The sequence below is a fragment of the Stenella coeruleoalba genome (assembly GCF_951394435.1).
Source record: "Stenella coeruleoalba genome assembly, chromosome: 6".
In the NCBI taxonomy this organism is placed as follows: Eukaryota; Metazoa; Chordata; class Mammalia; order Artiodactyla; family Delphinidae; genus Stenella; species Stenella coeruleoalba.
In genome coordinates this window covers 66,564,956-66,585,079 of record NC_137151.1, presented here as the reverse complement: position 1 = coordinate 66,585,079, position 20,124 = coordinate 66,564,956, and the positions used below count along the sequence as shown (strand labels likewise).

Sequence of the window (20,124 nt, the reverse complement as noted above, 5' to 3'; positions counted from 1 at the left end):
GACAGGTGGGAAGGGAGGCTGGAAAAGCCAGCTGCTCCTGGAAACACTCTTTGCAGTTCCTTCCCAGCCTCTAGGGCTCCACTGTCACCTACTTGAGGCTTTTCCCCTGTGACATGGGGAGCCCAGCACTTTGCTCTCGCTTAAAAAAAGATTTTGAATTAGAGGGGCAATTTTTTTTAAATTGTGCTTTCAAAAACTTAAAAGACTGAGACACTGTAGATATTTTTTTAAATTCCCTGCAGGTTGTTTGTTTTGATAGTATTTACTGAGGAAGGTATGCAATTTTAGTTGACAAAATCTAGTTATATCCACTTTCTGAAACTTAAGAATTCATTTAAAAAATAATAGTTAGATGACTAATAAGGACCTACTGTATAGCACAGAGAACTCTACTCAATACTGTCGAATGACCTATATGGGAAAAGAATCTAAAAAAGAGTGGATATATGTATATGTATAACCGATTCACTTTGCTGTACACCTGAAACTAACACAACATTGTAAATCAACTGTACTCCAATAAAAATTAAAAAAAATAAACACTAGAAACTCGAAAAAAAAACAGATTAGTGATGGGATGACATACAACTATTAGTTTTTACTTAGAATATCCCATGTATCTGAACACTAATAGGTGCTCAATTATTTTTCTGATTAAAAAAGTACATTTTTTAAATTCTTTGGTGTTTAAAGGAGTGTGTTTTCCTATGGTAAGAACCTATTATCAGCATTAATCAATAATAAAAACACAATAAAGCATGCCACTTCTCACCAAGGTGACATTCAAAGTGGTTTCCCTCCCCGCCAAAAAAAGAAACTGATAAAGGATACTTTTGCCCAGATCCCCAGCTAGCTCTCTCCCTGCGACCCCACATCTCACAAAGGCCCTTTATTGCCGGCATAATGTTCTGCGCACAGGAAACGTGTGCGCATGTGCCAGGCGTGTTTTTCCGTTTGTTTTCTCTTCCAGCATTGCTCCCTGGCTGGTGAACAGTTTCGGGCCCACAGAGATCTCGAGACCACCAGCTCATGTATTTGAAAGGCATCTGTTTATTTTGAAAATGCAAATGTGGCCTACCTCAAAGACTGACAGGCAAGAAAAGACCCACGGAGCAAAGGGAGAGGTTTCCAATCTGGAGCCCTGTCCCTCCCTGTATCACACCCAGATCACTAGCTGTCAGAACCACTTAACAAGCTCCAGGAATCTGAGTGAAGGGCCCACAATTCAAATGAGAAGGCTCATCTCTCCCAAGACTAGCTAGGTGGATCGTTCCTCACCTGCTTCAAAGTACTGATGAGGTCACTTCCAAAAGGACCCTGGGCCTTTGAGATGGCGGCTCCTAGGCCGAGGACTGCCTGGAGGAGGGCCCGTAACAGGGACACCGGCCTCCTAACAACAGCAGCCCGGTCCTGGGGACGGATTCCTGGAGAAAGCCCGGGAAGGTTAATACCTCGACTTTGATCTCTGTCAAGGCATACCAGCAAGAATTAATTTACATTTCAGATGAAAAAGGTTGACAGCATGAAAAGGCATCTTGTTTCTGGTATGTGAATGTGCCGTAATAGATCGGGAATTCTGAAAGGAAGTTCTGAGGAAGCTAAAGGGATAAGCCGCGCGGCTGCTTTTATTGGGAAGGAGATGAAAGGAAAACAAATTTCAATATGTGCTGCTCTGTAGCAACATGTAGGCCAAATGCTTCCTAAATTTCAAGGGCTGTTCTTTTAAAACTATATAACATAGCTCAGCAACACGATTAAAAAAAAAAAAAAAGACTATCGGCCAGAACTTGAAATATAAACAAACACATAGCACAGAATCTAAATTTCAAATGAAATGATTTGTTGAAAAAAATAATAAATTACAGAATAACCTTAGAAAATATCCAGAAACGGTTGCGTTATGATAACATCCCTAAGCCACTTCTGCAGGCTTCAAAAGTAAGAGCACCCCTATGTTTGGGGCTTGTTCTACTTGAAATGTCTTAGTGGCACGAAGAAGAGCTTGGAATGAGAGGATTATGCTTTGGGAAGAGCACACCCCGAAACGGAGACTTTGGAATGAGTTGCTTTGCTTTTTAGATCAACACATTGCCTTTGACTCTAAAGATAAGGAAAACATTCTCAAGTAAAAGTAAACTGCCCATAAAATTGCAAATGTTGTTACCCTATCTAAGTATCTTTACCACTAACACTGAACCAGCACCTCAGTTCCTGTCCATGGTGTTGGCTGAAGGGCAAAGTGACGCTGCCTGCTTTTGCTCTGGCTGCCACACTCTCCTGCCAAGAGGGCAAGGTGGCGTGAGTACCACCCTCAATGACTACATGCCCGCCTAAGCCCCTGCAGACTCAGAAGCTCCCGATGCCACTTGATAAGCAGGAACGATGGCTGCCAGGCTAAGAAGGGGGGTGCTTGCAAGGCTAAACGAAAAAAAGAAACAACAAGAGGGAGCTCCTTAAAGAAATGTGTTCTCTGTGGTCCCATGAAACAAAAGTACCCTCCCATGGTACCTATCCCATAGGTGCTGCAGTGAAGAGATGAAATCCTGACTGTCCTGATGTGATGAGGCTGCCCACTCGTCTGTTCTTATGCAGTGTTCACTTGGCAATAACAGAGTGCAAACAGGGAGCTCTCTAAAGACGATTTTCAGAGAGAGAAAATTTGATTACGATCCCACACACTTTATTTATGATCAGTGGCTCAACAATACATAAGCTCAAAGTTTGTATCTGGAAATGTATGTTGGGCTTTGGGCCAAACGGCAAGATCAGTCCAGCATCCTCTCTTAATGGGGGGGCAGGGGTGGGGAGTACTGTGTGTGTGTGTGTGTGTGTGTGTGTGTGTGTGTATGTGTGTGTGTGTGTGTGCTGGGCAGTGGAGAGGTAGAGAAAAAAATGCACTTTGAGTTGTCCTTCTTAAGCTGCAACTAGAATTGCACCCTTCTTCCTGATGCTTTGAAGTTGTAGAGCTTAGAATCCCTAGGGGATGGTGTTAAAAGTTACACATTTGGATTTAAATGACACCCCTTCCTCCCAGATATTTTGGTTTTGAATGAAGTCGTCAGGTCTTTACCGGGCCAGAGAGTTCTGAGGAGTGTCCCTGGAGCCAGGCTCTGGGCAGGGACCTCCTCGAAAAGGTTGCAGCTGTTTTATTTAAACGTTTGCTTCATGCGTGGCAGTATCTGAAACCCTCTCCGTCTCCCTGCTGCTGAGTCCACTGGACTGGCCACTTCTCTCTCATTCTGTCTCCGATTTCTTGTGCTCTAGGAGCTCCTGGTGTGCTCTGTGGGTGTTTCTTCCAGAGCCTCAATTAGTCACATGCAGCTCCGAATGACAGAGGGAGCCGGGCCTCGCAGCCACCGTGGGTACTGCCATTTGCAGAAGAGCAGAATGACCTGGGAGCCAGGCACCAGAGCTCGAGGTGCTCAGGCAGCCACAAGCTGAGCCACAGTGCCCTCACCCTGTAGGGCCCAAAGGACTGCCTTAGCCACATACAGGTCTGGGTGTGGGAAACAGTTAGCCAGGAAAGTCCCTGAGCTGTTCCTATCTCTGTGATACCAAGAGACTGATCAAGCATATAATCAGAGAATTCCAAGGTTGGAAGACGCCTTTTAGACCTTTTTAGCCAATGCTCTTGTTCACAGACGAGGGATGGGTGACTCCAAGAGGGAAAGGGATTTGTTCAGTTGGCAGTATGCAAAGTGGAATCTATCCAAACTGCCTGTGAACGAATTCTCGCTCTGTCACTGACTAGCTATATGATCATGGACAAATTACTTCACTTCTCTGTGCCTCATTTTCCCTCTCTTGTATCCCATAAACTTTGGAATACAAGGGTACCTACTTGGAGCATCCTTAGCCAAGTACGGCATGCAGCCAATTTTCACAATTATCACATGGGGGGGGGGGTGTGCATCAGAACAAGCACTAGAACCCTCCCTCACTAGAACTCTTGACTCCTATTCCAGTGCTCCTGAATTATTAACATTTCAGCTTTTTGAAACTCATATGAACTTAATCACAGAATATTTCCAAGTGGACACTATGAAAATGATGTTTTAATTACCTGCTTGAATATGAACAGCAGACTCTCTCCTTCTGTTGCTTATTTTCTTAAATTTCCTCCGAGCATCATATCCTCTCCAGGCTAAAAATATAAAACCATGTGCTAGGAATGACATTAATTTAAGAATGTGCCAGAGAATTGATATAAGCTGTTTTCCCTCCAATCTATTACCCCTCTCCTCCTCCCTCCTACTTTCTCACTGAACAAAATAAGCAGAGCTACGTGAGTGATGGTGGGGAAGAGGGGCCTCTCTGTACTCTCAGCTTGGCCTCCGAGATGCTTCTTGATAAGGAGTTATTTTGGTTCAGGCAGTGAGTTTCCAGAACCCTCTGGATTCCACTTATGAATCACTTGGGACCCCTATCTAGGTGAGGTGGGTCCCTGTCATTCCAATCCATGGAGGAAGCTCTGTCTTCAGGACTTGGGGGGTGGGAGAGGACTGGAATAGCCCAACCCACTCCATATTTTTTATTGGGAGGAAGGAATAAACATGAAAGTTGAAGGAGAGAAAAATAAATAATAATGATTAGTAGCATCACAGTTACATTTGGTGAGGGAGGACTATGTGCAGAACTGTGCTCAGGGAGGGAATGCATGTGATAGGAAGGGAAAAGGCACGGGAAATGGATGCAGAAACGAAGAGAAAGGAAAAGGGAACCTGGGGGCAGGGGGTGGGGTGTTAAGTTCTTCAGACAGAGAACCAGGGCACTGAGCCGCTACCAGGAGCATGACCAGCTCTCCTTTTTGTTCTCGCCCTGAGCACCACAGCTCTCCAGTCGCTGAGTGAGGTCATGAAGTCCGGAAGGGACATTATGATGCTGGGTCATGAGAACACAAAGGAATTCATCTACTGTGTTCAAGACCTGGGGCTTTCACAACCACTCGAGATAGCACAAGAACTCAAATGCTGTTTGTAGCACAAATGACACACGTGTCTGTAAAGAGGCACTGACTGGGCTGGGCGTATGACAGAGCCTAGTGATTTGTTCCCTTGGTTTACAAGCTCTGTCTGGGGTAGAAAAGCCTCATGGACGTGGCAGTAGCAATTCTGATGTTGAAAACCTGGTAATGGACCTGAAGTGTATATGATGCGGTTAATCTGGGAGCTGAGGCACACGTCTGTGTGATTTGGGTATTACATCCATCCACTGCTACCGCCTCTATCTTGCCTCAGGTAGGGATGGCTTGTTTGCTTACCTGGAGGTTAGGGACCATGGTGGTCTTGCTCACGGCTATATCCCCAGGACCTAGCACAAGGTTTGGCCTACAGTAGATACTCGATAAATATTTGCTGAAGCCAGGAAGAAAGGAAAGAAGAAGGAAGGAACGGAGGGAGAAGAAGGAACCACCGAGAAGAGTAATAGGAGAGTGGCCTCAAGTACTTAATGAAATGCCAAGTTTCAGGACCGTTTACCTGACTGGATGGCGACGGCCCCCTTCTCTCTCTTCTCTCTGACTCTTTTGTATCTCCTGGCTCCAAGCCACCCCTTGACATAGGCCTGCAGCACAGCCACTCTGCCTATGACTTCCCGCAGTAGCAAATTTAACTGCTCAACATGGTAATACTTGAGAAAAACCTGAAATGAGACATCAGTTTTAGCGTTACGTGTGGGCTCCCAAACAGAAATTCACTCTGCTCCAACATATTCTTAATGTAAATATTAAAAGCATCATCTAAATAAAGTTTACAGTGACTTGATTTATGCTAACATTACTGACTTCTTGGAAGCAAATACAATTCCCCTTCTAAGGTTGAGCCTATGTGGGACTATTGATATAAACAGACGATGAAGTTAAGAGGGTTTTGGGAGATCCTAAATGTTCTCCAGGCCAGCCTCAGTTTTGCCATGAGTTCCATTTTCTCAACTTGATCTCTTTCTCCACAGCTCTGATGGAGGTGCTAACCAACAAACCTGACCCTCGGCCAACAGAGGGATTGGGGCCTGGATGACCCACAGTGATCTAATTACTTCTGCTGAGGGGCAGCAGTGTTGCCATCCACACTCAGGCGAAGGCTGGCTTTGTAGGGCAATTCAGAACGGACCATAAAAACCTGGGAGTCTGCAGGGACATGATGTTCCCCTGAATGAAAAGCTAGACATGATGAGACTACTAATCAGAGTGGGCAGGAAATATCACGAGTCTAGAAAAAACGCACAAAACTATAAAAGATACTCATTGTCATTCGTATAATTTGTGTATTTGCCTGCGGTGCTGGAATAAGCAGCACTGAAAAAGGGACATTTAAAAATGAGCTCAAAGATCTCATTCTAGAAATGCTAAATGGTTCTCACTACATGCAGAACAGGAGGCAAACTCTCCTCCTCTGGTCACTGAGGTCCTGGGACTCTTGACCCAAGACCGGCAAAAATCACTGTTAGCTTGGGGTCTTGTCTGCTAAGCTACACAATTTACAGAGCTATTCAAATCACTGATAAGAGACAAAGGTTCACAGCAGAGCAACTCCAGTGACAATCTAAACAACAAAGAAAGAACTACCTTTGTTTTTCCCAGCAGCCAGTGATCTAATCTGGACTTTTCCAAGATAGCGACACAGCTCTCTTTGCTAGCAAGAGGTGTTTGATGTGCTCTGAATGCCAAATAATAATACCTACAAAATAAAAGAGTGAAATAAAGCATTTTTAGTCACCATTTGATTCAGTATAGTAGAATTACTCTGGGCCCATTGACATATCTTGTTTTTTAATATCAAATATTTCTTGAGCATCAATAATAGTGTACTAGGTAGTGGAATATATACAATTCATGCTTATTGGCTCTTACCTACTTTCATATTTTCTGCTATGTGTATTTTCCTTTTAATATTGCTTTGTAATTCATATTTAATACATACTTGGCATATTTTGCATGCAAAATCAAAGTATCTAATCCTTTAAAAAACTGAAATTTAGACAGCTCTCCTAGTAAAAGTCATGATTTTAAATGTTAGTATTACTATTATAAAAATAATTTGTCATCTCATTGTATAAAATTTGACTCTGCTTTGAAAATCCCATCTGAAGCAATATGTAGATAGCAAAAATGATCATAGCCTAATACGACTAATTTTGTCTGTTAAGCTACATGTCTCTCTCAAGGTAAAAAGTTGGCGTGTTTTCTTGAGACAATCACCAAAACCACATTTGTCTTCCTAAATTACTCATTTTAATGAACTTCCATACTTCCAGATGAAAGAGTTTCTGGGTAGATTCAAAAAACACCACCAAAAGTGTTTTTCTCTCCTTTTCTTTCTTCTCCGTGTGTGTGTGTGTGTGTGTGTGTGTGTGTGTGTGTGTCTATGTCTATGCATATATATGTATATAATGTTGAATATATCCTTTAGAAAACTTTACCTTAGTTTTTCTTTTAAAAACTTTTAAGGATTTTTCCTCTGCTCTTTGCTGCCATCTATAATTAAATTCTACTGCTTAGAAGTTTAAAAATAAACTTAATTTCCTTGTCAGAGGATTTTCCTGTCATTCCTCAGAAAGGGTGATCTGTTATTTTAGAATTGCTTTAAAATATAGAGTTGTTTTTACTTTTTAAGAAAATCACCAAAACATAAAATATGTCCTTTCCTCCTGCCAAATATTCCCACGTCTTTCTGTTTATGGAAAAATAAACACACCCGATTAACACTTGAGCCATTTAAATTTATCTTAGTGCTACAAGACTGTTTCACAAGTTAGGACTGAATGCTGAATTTGCTGAAAACATTTGCATTGAGAGATCCTGGGAATGATTCCAAGGCTCTGGGTCTCTGTTTCCACCTTTGAGGAGGAGGCGCAGTGCTCTCTCAGAAGCCCTGAATGGTGGCCAGGACCACGCTAGGTCATTTGGCCAAGCCCAGGAACCTGCTCGCAGCAGTTGTCTTCTGGAGCTAAGCCGGAGGAGGGACAGCCAGGAGTCAGGCTTAGGTCTGGGCAGTTCGTGGCATCAGCACAATTCTTCAGCCTCGTTTCTTCAGTCTAGTTTCTCCAGGACTGTAGTTTCAGTCATGGCTTCTTGGATTTGGATTTGACCAAAGCAAAAAGATTGTGTCCTAGAGTGCATGGGGTTGGTGGGAATACATGGCAAATCTATAGAGGTGAATGCCTTGGGAAAGCTGAAGTATAGATAGCTTAAGATGTAAAAGTCAGTGGTAACACCAGGACTTCCTACTCTCTTTCCTTTAGGCCTGGCCATTTAGAACATGGGCTCCCTTGGCCCTAATCAGCCAGGCTTGCTCAGGATGACTGCTCAACACTACTGGTGATGAAGTACTTGGAGAGAATCTAACGAATGACCAGCACTGTGCAAGATATAAGAAAATTGCAAGATATGTTCTAGCTCTCCATTCAAGGATTTATACTTGTTTTTTGAGCAACCGTGGATGCTTCTTAGCAATTTCTAATTTCTAAATAAGCAGAATGTATCTGAACTAACATAAATACTAGAAATTAACTTTGATTTTTGACTCTTCAACCCAAATCTTTTAATTTATTATGGTGATAACATTCATATCTGGCTTAGTTCAGAAAGAGATGGATAACAGTTATTGCAAAGATGTGAAGGTTTCAAAAACTATTGAGGAAACATGTAAGTGATATCCTTACAGGAATCAGGTCAGAGAAAATACACTGTGTTTCCTCCACAGAGTAACGCTGTGTTCTAGCAGATACCATGGCGGGGGGTGTGGGTGGGGGAGGAATTTGGCTGAGCTTTTGTGTGCTTCGATATAAGGGCAAAATTGAACGGCACCAAGATAAAAGATCTGCCAGCAAGGGGACATCTTTTGGAGAAGATCCATTCCACCCCCTTCTTGACGCAGCTTGATGAGTTAAGCAAGCAGGAGATATGCAACAGCAAAATAATACATGTAAAGATTTGTCTTGAGGGTCTGGGCACTTGAGAGCATTGTAAAGACCAGTTCTGCTCTGAGCTGTCTCTGGTGGGTAGAATTCATCTCTCAGATTGGAGTTTGAGCCCTGAGTTAAGAATGAGAAAGTCTCTGTTTCTAACCGTAGGTAACTCACTTACCTCTCTGTACTTGAATTCTCATAGGTGGCAATGGGAACCAAATAAGTGGTTCTTAACTCTTTTTTTTTGATGTGGGAGCAAGACTCTGTGAAAATCTGGTAAAAGCTATACACATTCTTTCTTAGAAAGATGCTCTTGACACAACACATTGCATACAATGCCAAGGGGTCCACATAGCTCCTGTTGGCCCTCCAAGGACCTAAGAGCTCTTCTCTCCTCAGAACTCTATGGCAAGTGTTAAATTTCCCAAGGCCTCATCTTTTTCTTAAGAATTATTTTTTTAAGTTATTATTATTATTTTGGCCATGCTGTGGGGCTTGTGGGATCTTAGTTCCCCAACCAGGGATTGAACCCAGGCCCACTGCAGTGAAAGCACGGAGTCCTAACCACTGGACTGCCAGGGAATTCCCACATTATTGTTTATTAATAAAACACATTTCTGTTCTTGATCTGGTGGTAGATGTGGGTAGTGTGTTCATTTTGTAATCATTCATTGACTGGGTAAGGCCTCATCTTATTAAATCACATAAGCTATTAAAATAGTAAATATCCAGTTGAAAAATATCTCTATTCAAAATGTTATTTAATTTTCTGCCTAAAATGTCTTGTTGTATGGAATGCAGACTTTTCAAGGAAAAGTTTTAAAATACAACAGGTAAAGCGGTTTGTAAAGTGCTAGTAAAATCAACAAGCAACTAGAGACACATCCTTCTTCTCTTAAACGCTAGAATCATAAACTGGAAGGATCTGTATGATCCTAGGATATACTAGTTTTCTACTGCTACATAACAAATTTAATGGCCTAAAAAGTAGACATTTATCATCTCATAGTTTGTGAGGGTCAGGAATTTAGGAGCAGCTTATCTGGCAATTCTGGCTCAGGGTCTTTCATGAGATTACAGTCAAGATGTCGGCCAAGGGTGCAGTCATCTAAAGGCTTGACTAAGGCTGGAGGATCTATTTTCAAGATGGTGCAGCCACAAGGCTAAGGGTAGAAAGCCTTAGTTCCTTACTGGCTATTGTCAGGATGCCTCTCAGTTCCTTGGCACATGGGCCTCTCCAGAGGACTGTTTGAGTTATCTTCATAACATAGAACATGGCTCCCACCAGAACAAGGGATCCCAGAGAGAGAGCAAGAAGGAATTTGCAATGCCATTTATGACCGAGGCTTAGAAGTGATACATCATCACTTCTTCCATATTCTTCTATTCATTAGAAGCAAGTCACTAAGTCCAGACTGCATATAATGAGAGAGAATTTAAGTTCTACCTCTTAAAGGGAGGAGTATCAAGTGATATGTGGACATATCTTTAAACCACCACAAAGAATCTCTCTAGATCATCAAGTCTTACCAAAAAATGCACAATATAAAGATAAAATAAGTTAAAAGTAAAAGAAGAAGATATACCATGCTAACACCAGTCAAATTAAAACTGCACTGGCTATATTAATACCAAACAAAGTAGATTTCAGAGCAAAAATATACTACCAGGGATAAAGAAGTTTATTTCATAGTGATAAAGAGGTCAATTCATCAGAAGAACCTAAAAATTTGAAGCATTTTTGCACTTAAAAACAAAGCTTGAGAATATATGAACCTAAAAGTGTTAATACTGCAAAGAGAAATAAACAAATACACAATTACAGTCAGAGAATTCAATACACTCTTCCAATAATTGATAGAACAAGTAGGCAAAAAAAAAAAAAAATCATCAAGGATATAGAAGGTATGAACAACCAACTTAGCCTAATGGACATTTATAGAAAATTCCAGCCAACAATACCAGAATACATATCCTTTTCAATTACATACGAAACATTTACCGCAATAGGCCATATTCTGGGCCATAAAACATAACTTAATAAATTAAAAATATTCAAGTCATGCAAAGTATGTTGTCTGACCAGAGTGGAACTGGATTAGAAATTAACAAGAAGGTATCTGGAAAATTGCCAAATATTTATGAACAGACTTTTAAATAAGCCATATAACAAAGAAGAAATCAAAAGAGAAATTGAATTTGATCCAATGAAAATGAAAACACAACCTGTCAAAATTTGTGAGAGATTGCTAACTAAAGTAGTACTTAGAAATGTATACCATGAAACACCTATAATAGAAAAAAAGAATGGTATCAAATACATGATCTCAACCTCCACCATAAATTGGGAAAAAAAGAGCAAATTAAACCCAAAGTAAGCAGAAGAGAGGAAATAATAAAGATCATAGTGAAAAATCATTGAAGTAGAAAAGAGACAATGAATGAAATTAAAACCTGTTCTTTGAGAAGGTTAATAAAATTGATAAGCCTCTAGCCATACAGATCAGGAAAAGGAAAGGGAAGGGAAGGGAAGGGAAGGGAGGGGAAAGGAAGGGAAGAAAAGAAAACAAAGGTATGAGATTAGTGATATTCTATAGATTCTATGGATATTAGAAGTATAAGGGAATATTACAAACAACTTTATGCCATGTTAACAAGCTAGAAGAGAAAAAGCATATTATCTTAATAAATGAGGGAAAGGATTTGACAAAATCCAATATCCAATGCTATTTTTTAAAAAACAAAAATTTTCAATAGGCTCATACTAAAAGGGGATTTCCTCAACCTGAAAAAATAAACTATCTATGACGAACCTACAGCTAACACCATATTCAATGGTGGAAGACTGAATGCTATCCCCCTAAGCTTAGGAACAAGTCATGTAGGCGTACTATCACCACATCTATTCAACACTGAAGAGGTTCTAGCCAGCGAAAACAAGAAATAAAAAGCATCTATATAAGAATGGAATAAGTAGAATTGTCTTAATTTGAAGACGACACAATTTTCTGTGTAGAAAAGCCAATGAAATCTACAAAACAAAAAATATCCCTACCAGAACTAATAAGTGAATTTAGTAATATTATAGGTTAAAGATCAATATACAAAAATTACTGTATTTCTATATACTAGCAACAAACAATTGAAAATTGAAATTGAAAAAACAATATCATTTATAACATTTAAAAATGTAAAATACATAGGGATAAATCTGACAATAAATACACAAGACCTGTGCACTGAAAATTATAAAACATTGGTTAAGAAAAATGAAAGAAGACCTAAATAGATGGAGAGAGATACTACGTTTCTGGGTCAGAAGAATTAACATTGTTAATATCTGAGTAAAGCAGGTTACCCTCCATAATGCAGTGAGCCTCAACCAAGCAGCTGAAAGCCTTAAGAGAAAAGTCTACGGTCCCTGAAAAGAAAGGAATTTTACCACCACACTGCCTTTGGACACAAGACTACAACATCAACTCCTGCTGGAATTTCCAGTCTCACAGCCTTCCCTGCAGATTTCTGACTTGCCAGCCTCCACAATCACATGAGCCAATTCCTTAAAATAAATCAATTTCTCTGAGAGCGAGAGAGAGCGAAAGAGAGAGAGAGAGAGCGAGAGAGAGAGAGAGATCTACATCTATACTTATATCTGTACATATAATACATACACACACACATCTTATTGGTCCATTTCTCTGGAGAACTCTAATACAGTTCCAGTTCCCCTTTGCTGTTATTTAAGCACAGGGTAAAGACAGAGCCAACCCTGGTGATAAACTTCTTACAATGTCACTAATGGTAGAGGCAAGTCTTGTGCAAAACCATGAGTTGGTAGAAGGTTATTTTTTGATAACTTCCTTTCCTCTCTCTCACTTCTCCCTTTGTCACTGAACTTCCCAAGTTTCCCACAGATGTTGGGTTTGTGTACTGTACACTGGGGGTCCAGGACATCTAAATCCAGCTGTTCCTCCTCATGTTTTCACAAACAGATCTTCCCTGTCCTATGTCAAAACTCTCTGTGCCTGGGCATTGTTGCAGGGCCATCTGTGCAGGGGATTAGCTGGCTCATCTAATAAACATTTGGATCCTGAAGGGAATTTAGAGTCATCAATAAAAATTCTTACTTTGTTTAGAGGAGAAAGCCTGAGAGAAAGCCAGAGAGCCAGAGCAACTGGCTCAAGGTCACAAACTTAGTAAGAAGAGCTGAGACTTCCCCAGGTCTTCTAATCCCAAATTCAGGCCTCTTTACACTCATCAAACCTACGTCTACTCTTAGCTCTTAGTGTATACACCTGATGTACTGTATATACTGGGTAGTATCTTTGACTCTCTAACAGGTACCTTTGATCCTCCAGCAATTTCCAGCTAACTGGAGTGTCTACAGTGATCTGGAATATTGGGCTTTTGACTTAGGAGAAGTGTTGATTTCCTACATCTGAACGTCAGCTGTCAGGCCCTCCTTGACACATGTATGAGAGATCCAAACAATACTCTACTTGCAATAGTGTATCAGAAGGTGTTGGTGTTTCAATGGAAAACAACAGACATTGTCTTTAGCGTACCCTCCAGGGTTATCAGATTCTAGCCCCATTCATCTTCTTTGAGCTATTTTGCAACTCTTTCTAAATTGTAGGTAACTGATAGATACATAAATTCTGTCCTTTCTGGTGATGATTTTAATTGACTTCCTCTCCACTGTGGAAAAATCAGTTTTGTCTCTATTCACAATTCATCTCAACATTCCTTTACTTCATATAAGCCTCTGCTAGTTTGACTTTTCCTTTGAACCAATTATTACATCTGCTTGGTTCCCTCATGTCATGTGAATAAAATAAATTCCTTAAACACATTCATCTTTACATCTGTATGTAAGTCATGATTTTACCTTCTTCTGGAAATTATCTTTAAACAAGAGAAAGAAAGAAATTGAAAAATTCAGGCTATGGAGGTTTGACCCAAAGGAGCACAAACACATGGGCAGGTGGAAGCAGGAAGTCCTCGCACTTAGGTAGACCCGGTGCTACCAAGCAGTCTAAAAGTCTAGTGTGCTCAGAAATACTGTCACTCTTCTACTTATAACCTTTGAAGTGGAAATATTGGTTAGTGTAATATGTTCATGTCAGAGTTTACCAAAAAGTCAAGCTGTTTTCCAAAGTGATCACACCAATTTATAGCCTCACCAGTGGAGTATGAGAGTCCTGCTTCCCTCTATCCATGGCAACCCTAGGAATTGTCAGACACACCGATTATGGCCAAAATAGGTGTAAAATGGTATTTAATTGTGGTTTTAATTTGCATTTCCTTAATTAGATGTGGCTGAACTTCCCTTTTGTTTTCAGCAAAGTCTTCTGACAATGACGTCCTCCGACAATGGACAAATATATAGTACAATGAAGTTAATTCCTCTATTTTTTCCTAATGATTACCCATACTCCTGGAAGGGAAAAGGAAAAGAAGAGAGAGAGAACTAAGAGGTATTTATTTTAGGTAAAAATTGTATTAGCATTGGAGATGGCTTACATTTTTGTAATGCCTGACATTTTAAATTTGTGCCTCTTATCTTAGTTATTCTCCTCCTGCATTTTTATGTTGTTTGGGAAGGATCTGCCTCCTTTAAAGATGTTTTTGAAATCCCAACCTATAATGAATAAGCTCTGCTTTGATTCATCCCTCCAGTTTGAATTTTGCACTCAAACACATGCAAAACATCTATACCTCTAAATGGAGATGTGCACGGACCTAAGTCAATAGTGAGACTTTTAAAAAAAAGTTAATTATACATTTTTATTTTCCTTTTTTTTTAAAAAAAAAAAACAACCTTAAGCAAATAACTTCCTTTAGGATGGATCATTCATTCTGTACAGTTTTAGGGCTCTGATATAACCATGCTGTTCCCATTCATCACTTTCTAAATTAAATTGACTTTTCATTCCCACTCTGCTCATTTGTTTATTAAATAAAACTTCATTTAGGACCTATTAATGTGCCAGATACTGATGGAAGTGCTGGAATGACATGAGTGAGCAAGGCAGACAATTTCCCCACCCTCATAAAGCTTACATTCTAGTGGGGGAGACAAATGCTAAACAAGTACATAAAGGACATCATGTTGAGTAGGGACAAGTGCTATGAAGAATAACAAATCAGGGTAGAGGGGGTTAATGAGTATATTTGGGGGTGTATTTTGGCAGGCAGCCTTTAGCAGCTGGGATGGTGAGGGAACTCAAGCCACATTATCTGAGAACTGGTGAAGACATTGAGGGCATTGAACTTAAGAGACAAAAATTCTTAACAGGGTCTTGTACGGGAGGGGAAAGTTTTCTTTGACTCTCTTAGGGTCCTTCCCTGTCTGGGTCTGAGAATTAGACTTTCACAGACAGATCTACAGAAGAAAAGCACAGCACACAAATTTATTCAATATAAGTTTTATGTGACACAGGAGCCTTCATAAGGAAATGAAGACCCAAAGAAATGATTAAACTTGAGTGTTTTTATACTAGGTGTGATGAAGGGTAGAGAGCTGTGGAAATGTGAGATAAACAAGGAGTTTGAGCTAAGTATAGTAAACTGGGGGAAACTGAACAAGGCCTGTTTGTTCAGATTCCTCTCTGTGTCCCTTTGTCTTCAGAGATAAGGATGCTCCTTTCCTCTAGGTGTACGGAGGGCACCATTCACGAGACAGTTTTTTTTTTTACAGGTACTCAAATATGTCTCAAATTTTAATAAGATCCTCCATACATACATTTACTTACTACTGAAAATTGAAATAGCACATCAAAAATTTTTATTACAATTCAAATTTTTGAAAACCAGAAAATTTAGTTAATACACCTTGCTCTAATTATGCTCTAGACAAACTACCCAATGTTTCCTTTACATTCCTTCCACACAAGTTAATTTGTTTCAAATTCTTGATATTGGATTTCATCTTACTGACTTCAGGCTGCTAAAACAGGCAATACTTGAGACCTATTAGTGCTTCTTTGTCTCAAATCAAGAAGTGGAACTAAAGTATATTCAAGTTATTCAAATGCAAACTATCAATATATAGATTCCTTATAAGTTACCTGGATCAAGATAGAAAAGAGATGCAAGAAAAAAACACATCACAGAACTTATAGGTTATCAAAATATTGGTGCACAGTCTCTCCTAGAGTAGCTTTCCCAAGCTGCTTCATAATGATCCTAAAATTATTAGCAAGAAAAAAACAGTACACGAATAAAATTTATGGCTCAATCAACTCTGTGTCATAATTATTCTCCGTGATAGTATCCTCAGAAGGATCTCTATGATACACGCAATAATGACAGCTACATCTAAATCTTTCCATGTTTGACTAAGTCTCAACTTCCTTCTGCCAAGGTTCTCTTTGAGTCAGAGGAAATTGGTTGCCCTAGTGGTATTTAATAACTTGAATCATCCTTTCTATCCCTTCTTCCCAAGCAGCTAACAATGTCCTCACTCCTCTCCTCCTATAGAGTATGCCTTCACCAAGTCCCTGTTGAGGTGGATATTCTGGTAGAAGGGAAGGGAATTTGGTACTAGGGTTGAGAGTCAAGTTACGAAGGTTCTTTATTAACACTTCAGAGACAGGTTGAGAGGCAGCTGGAACTTCCTGGGAATTTTCTTCGATGGACATCTGAGGAGACTCCAGGGTTCAGGTTGGGTTAAAGTCTGATGAGTCCATTGGAAGTCTAGTCACAGCTTGAAGTTCCTTTGGGTTCCAGGGGAAGGTGAGGCTTAAGACTCTCAAACTGCTACAAAGTAACAAGGAAGAACTATAGATCCGGGAAAGAGTGGGAAAAATCCAAACTCCGACTAACTGTGGTGAGAGAAAAATCTCACACAGGACAGTTTTATGGCCTGCTTCATGGAAGGTCAGAAAGTCCTTCCTACACACGTCATTTCTCAAACTCCTTCAGTTTGAAATATTCAATATGCCAAGGTGTCATATTTTGGGGTAGAATGTCCTGAACATAGTTAGTCTCTTAAACTGTCATGTGCAGACCACTTGCATCAGATCCACCTGGAGATTTCATAAAAGATGTGGATTCCTGGGTCACACTCCAGATACAGAATCAGAATCTCTGTGGTCAGGGCTCAAGAATCTATATTTTAACAAGCTCGTATGGTGATTTTGATGCACTGTAGAGTTTGAGAACCACTGACTGAGGGGAACATAATAGCTGACTGCCATCAAGTGGAGAAGGGAGCTGATTTGTTGTCTGAAGCCCAGAGGGTAGAACTGGGATGAATGTATAAGAGTTTCTGAAGGTTGGTTTTGGTCAAGGTTAGGAAGGACTTGGCTGTGATCAAACATCTGAAACATGGAATGAGCTGCCTCAGGAGCCAGAGAGTAAATTCTTAGACTCAGAGCTGTTCAGTAGGAATCAGACTGACAAGGTCAAGCATGTTGCCAAAGAAATTCTAGTTTTAGCTAGGTAGTTGAATTGGATGACCCTTTAAGATTCCTTCCAACAAAGATGCCATGCTGACATGTCCCTTGGCCTAAATAATTACTTCTGTGATTTTAAAACTGATGTTTACCATTAACCCAGTTATTATTAACCCAACACTGTTACTGTCACAAATCTTGGGTGATTGTTATTACATTTGGGTAAGTTGGAAGTCTCCTACAGCAGCATCACCTGGAAACTTGCACAGACACCTCCCTGCTGAATCAGAGACTCTGAGGGCAGGGCTCAGCAATCTGTGTTTGAACAGATTAGCCCCCCAGGATAGTCTCATGTGTGAGAAAGTTGAAAAACCACTGTCTTAGACAAACGGAATCCCGCAGAAGTGAAGTGACGTGTCTACAGTGATCCAGTCTATCTCAGGAAAGAAACTGGCTCCCATGTCTCTCTGTCATCCTTTTTCTTTGTTAGGTCCAAATGACTTTCTGGAGCACATCATTTTTCCTTGGAAAGGGCAACTGTTCAAAATCTACCCTCAAGAAATTCTCACACATGTTTAATATTTAGGATTGTTTATTGAGCCTTGCTGGCAAACAATTGGACACAATGTCAATATCCACCAGGAGAGGGATGGCTAAATAAATATCACAGGTTTCAATGAGGGAGTTAAAAGGAATCTGTTACAGCTATGGAACAACATGGATTTATCTCTAACACATATTGTTAAATAGGAAAGCAAGCTGCCAAATGGTATAAAATGTGTGATTCAAGCTGAAAATTTAGGGGGTTTTCCCTTTCACAATCTCTCTCTCTCTCTCTCTCTCTCCCCCCGTGTGTGTGTGTGTCTGTATTCTGAAAGGATAAAACTACCCCAAAAATAATAGTGGATACTCTAGAGAGGGGCCATGATGGGGATGCTGGGAAATGGAATTAGGGATGCAGAAAGAAAGACTTTAGCCTAACATATAATATTTTAAAATTTTAGAGGATATGGTATTCATACATTATTTTTGCAATTTGAAAATTAATTTCAAACATTAAGTAAAAATTGTTATGGTTTAATTACGATGGGCCCAAATCCTGGTCAAAGAATCCCGTATACTAGTTTGATTAATATCTCCTGCATCAAAGTAGAAATATCTCCAATCATGTGAAGAGTAGCAATCCTTTCCCTATTTTAAAATATCCCTTGAGGGACCCTATATCTGTATCAGTGACCACCCAGATTGTCTACTCAGACACCTGAAATACAGGACAATTACCTGAACAATTAAATCCATATAAATAATTTTCTCTTATGTAGATAATGGAGGGAACTGAGCTATTTTGCCTTGGATAATTTGATAATTACCACCAATTGCCCATTTCCCTTCAGTGTGTATAAAAATCCAGATTTAGTTTATTAACTTCTTTCTCATATTTACCATAGGGCCTTTTATTTTAATTCTTTTTTTCCCTTCATGTTTGGCCTTTAATAAAGACAGAACAGCTGGCCACCATCTGCTACCAAAAAAAAAAAAAAAGTCATTATATCCGTTATATCCTTAAGAAGACTCTTCAAATTTGGACCTTCGGATAAAAAGTCACGTTGATCTATGCTATTAGATTGTGGAAGTCCTGAGACTGTAAATTCTAATTCCGTAGCGCTCACTACAGCACTTGGCACACACAATAGGTGCTTAATAAATGTTTCTGATGCTGTTGCTGCCTCCTCATATGCTCTAAATGGGAGACTTTCTAAAGAAGAAAAACAGAATTAGAGATTTGAGGCTGAGTTTATTCACAAATTAATTTGTAATAGAAAGTTAAGCTTTAAACTGATCATTCTATTTCACAACTAGTAAAATTATGAATGTATTTTCTTCTGCCTGAATTCTACAGATTGATTTTGCAATGACTATTTGGATGTGTTCAACTGTGTCATTTATGTATTTTGAGGATGGGCTATGAAATCAGATTGACTCTCATTTCACATCCTGACTGTACCACAGACTACCTGTGTGACTTTAACCAGTTTCCTCATTTGTAAAAGTGGAATAATTTTATCTATTTGGGGGTCTAGTACCAGTAGTAAGTGAGATGTATATGTAAAGCACTAACATGAAGCCTGCCTTAAGCAGATGGTCAATAAATGCTCCTCTCTCCTTTCTTCTCTTCCTTTCTTTGACAAAAATTTATTTTTCTCTTCCCCAACCCAAACGTCTATGAAAAAACAGCTAGCAATTTTTCCTCTGAGTCATCCCTAAACCATGGTTTTCAGGGTTGGGCAGATATGCACTGTAAAGTGAATAGAACATGCTAGAACAGGAATGACTATGGGGTCAACCGTGGGTCAGCTGATGGACTGGGCAGCGGTTTCTTAGAGCACCATATTGGAGGGAATTCCAGAGCCCCATCTGGGCTCTGGAGGAAATGTGCCTTGACTGAGGAGCCAGGTCTGCAGCTGGGGCTGGAGAGCAAAGTGGCGCCCATCTGCCATCTCTGTGCCAGGAGGTTTCCTCGCATACTCCTGCTCTTCCACCTTTTCTCTTCTTTGTCCGTGATCTTCTTCATTCTGTCTTCCTTCTGTTGCTTCATTGTTATTATCCAACATAAGCTAGTCCCACTGAAATTTGTTTAAGGAATCTCCAAGCAGGGACATCGTTTTACATCTACTGATTTTCATAGAATAAGCCAGGCAGCCAGTTCAAAAGTCCAGGGTGGCAGTCTTCTCAACTGCACTGATACTGTCTAACATCTTCATAGCATCTTTCTTCTTGTTTTCCTTTATTATTTCTTCACATACTGTTTCCATAGCATGGC

General features: G+C 40.0%; 1 protein-coding gene across 14 annotated transcripts in view; it reads right to left on the bottom strand.

Annotated features, from left to right (window-relative positions):
* MYO3B (myosin IIIB) overlaps window positions 1-20,124 on the bottom strand; it is a 506,873-nt gene that overhangs the window by 159,392 nt on the left and 327,357 nt on the right. For all 14 annotated transcript variants that reach the window (XM_079925177.1, XM_079925176.1, XM_079925182.1 and 11 more), the window contains 3 exons: window positions 6,563-6,674; window positions 5,478-5,640; window positions 4,064-4,144 (listed from right to left, as the gene is read on the bottom strand). In XM_079925177.1, coding sequence (XP_079781303.1) covers window positions 4,064-4,144; window positions 5,478-5,640; window positions 6,563-6,674 — 356 coding nt within the window. The remainder of the gene's footprint in view (window positions 1-4,063; window positions 4,145-5,477; window positions 5,641-6,562; window positions 6,675-20,124) is intronic.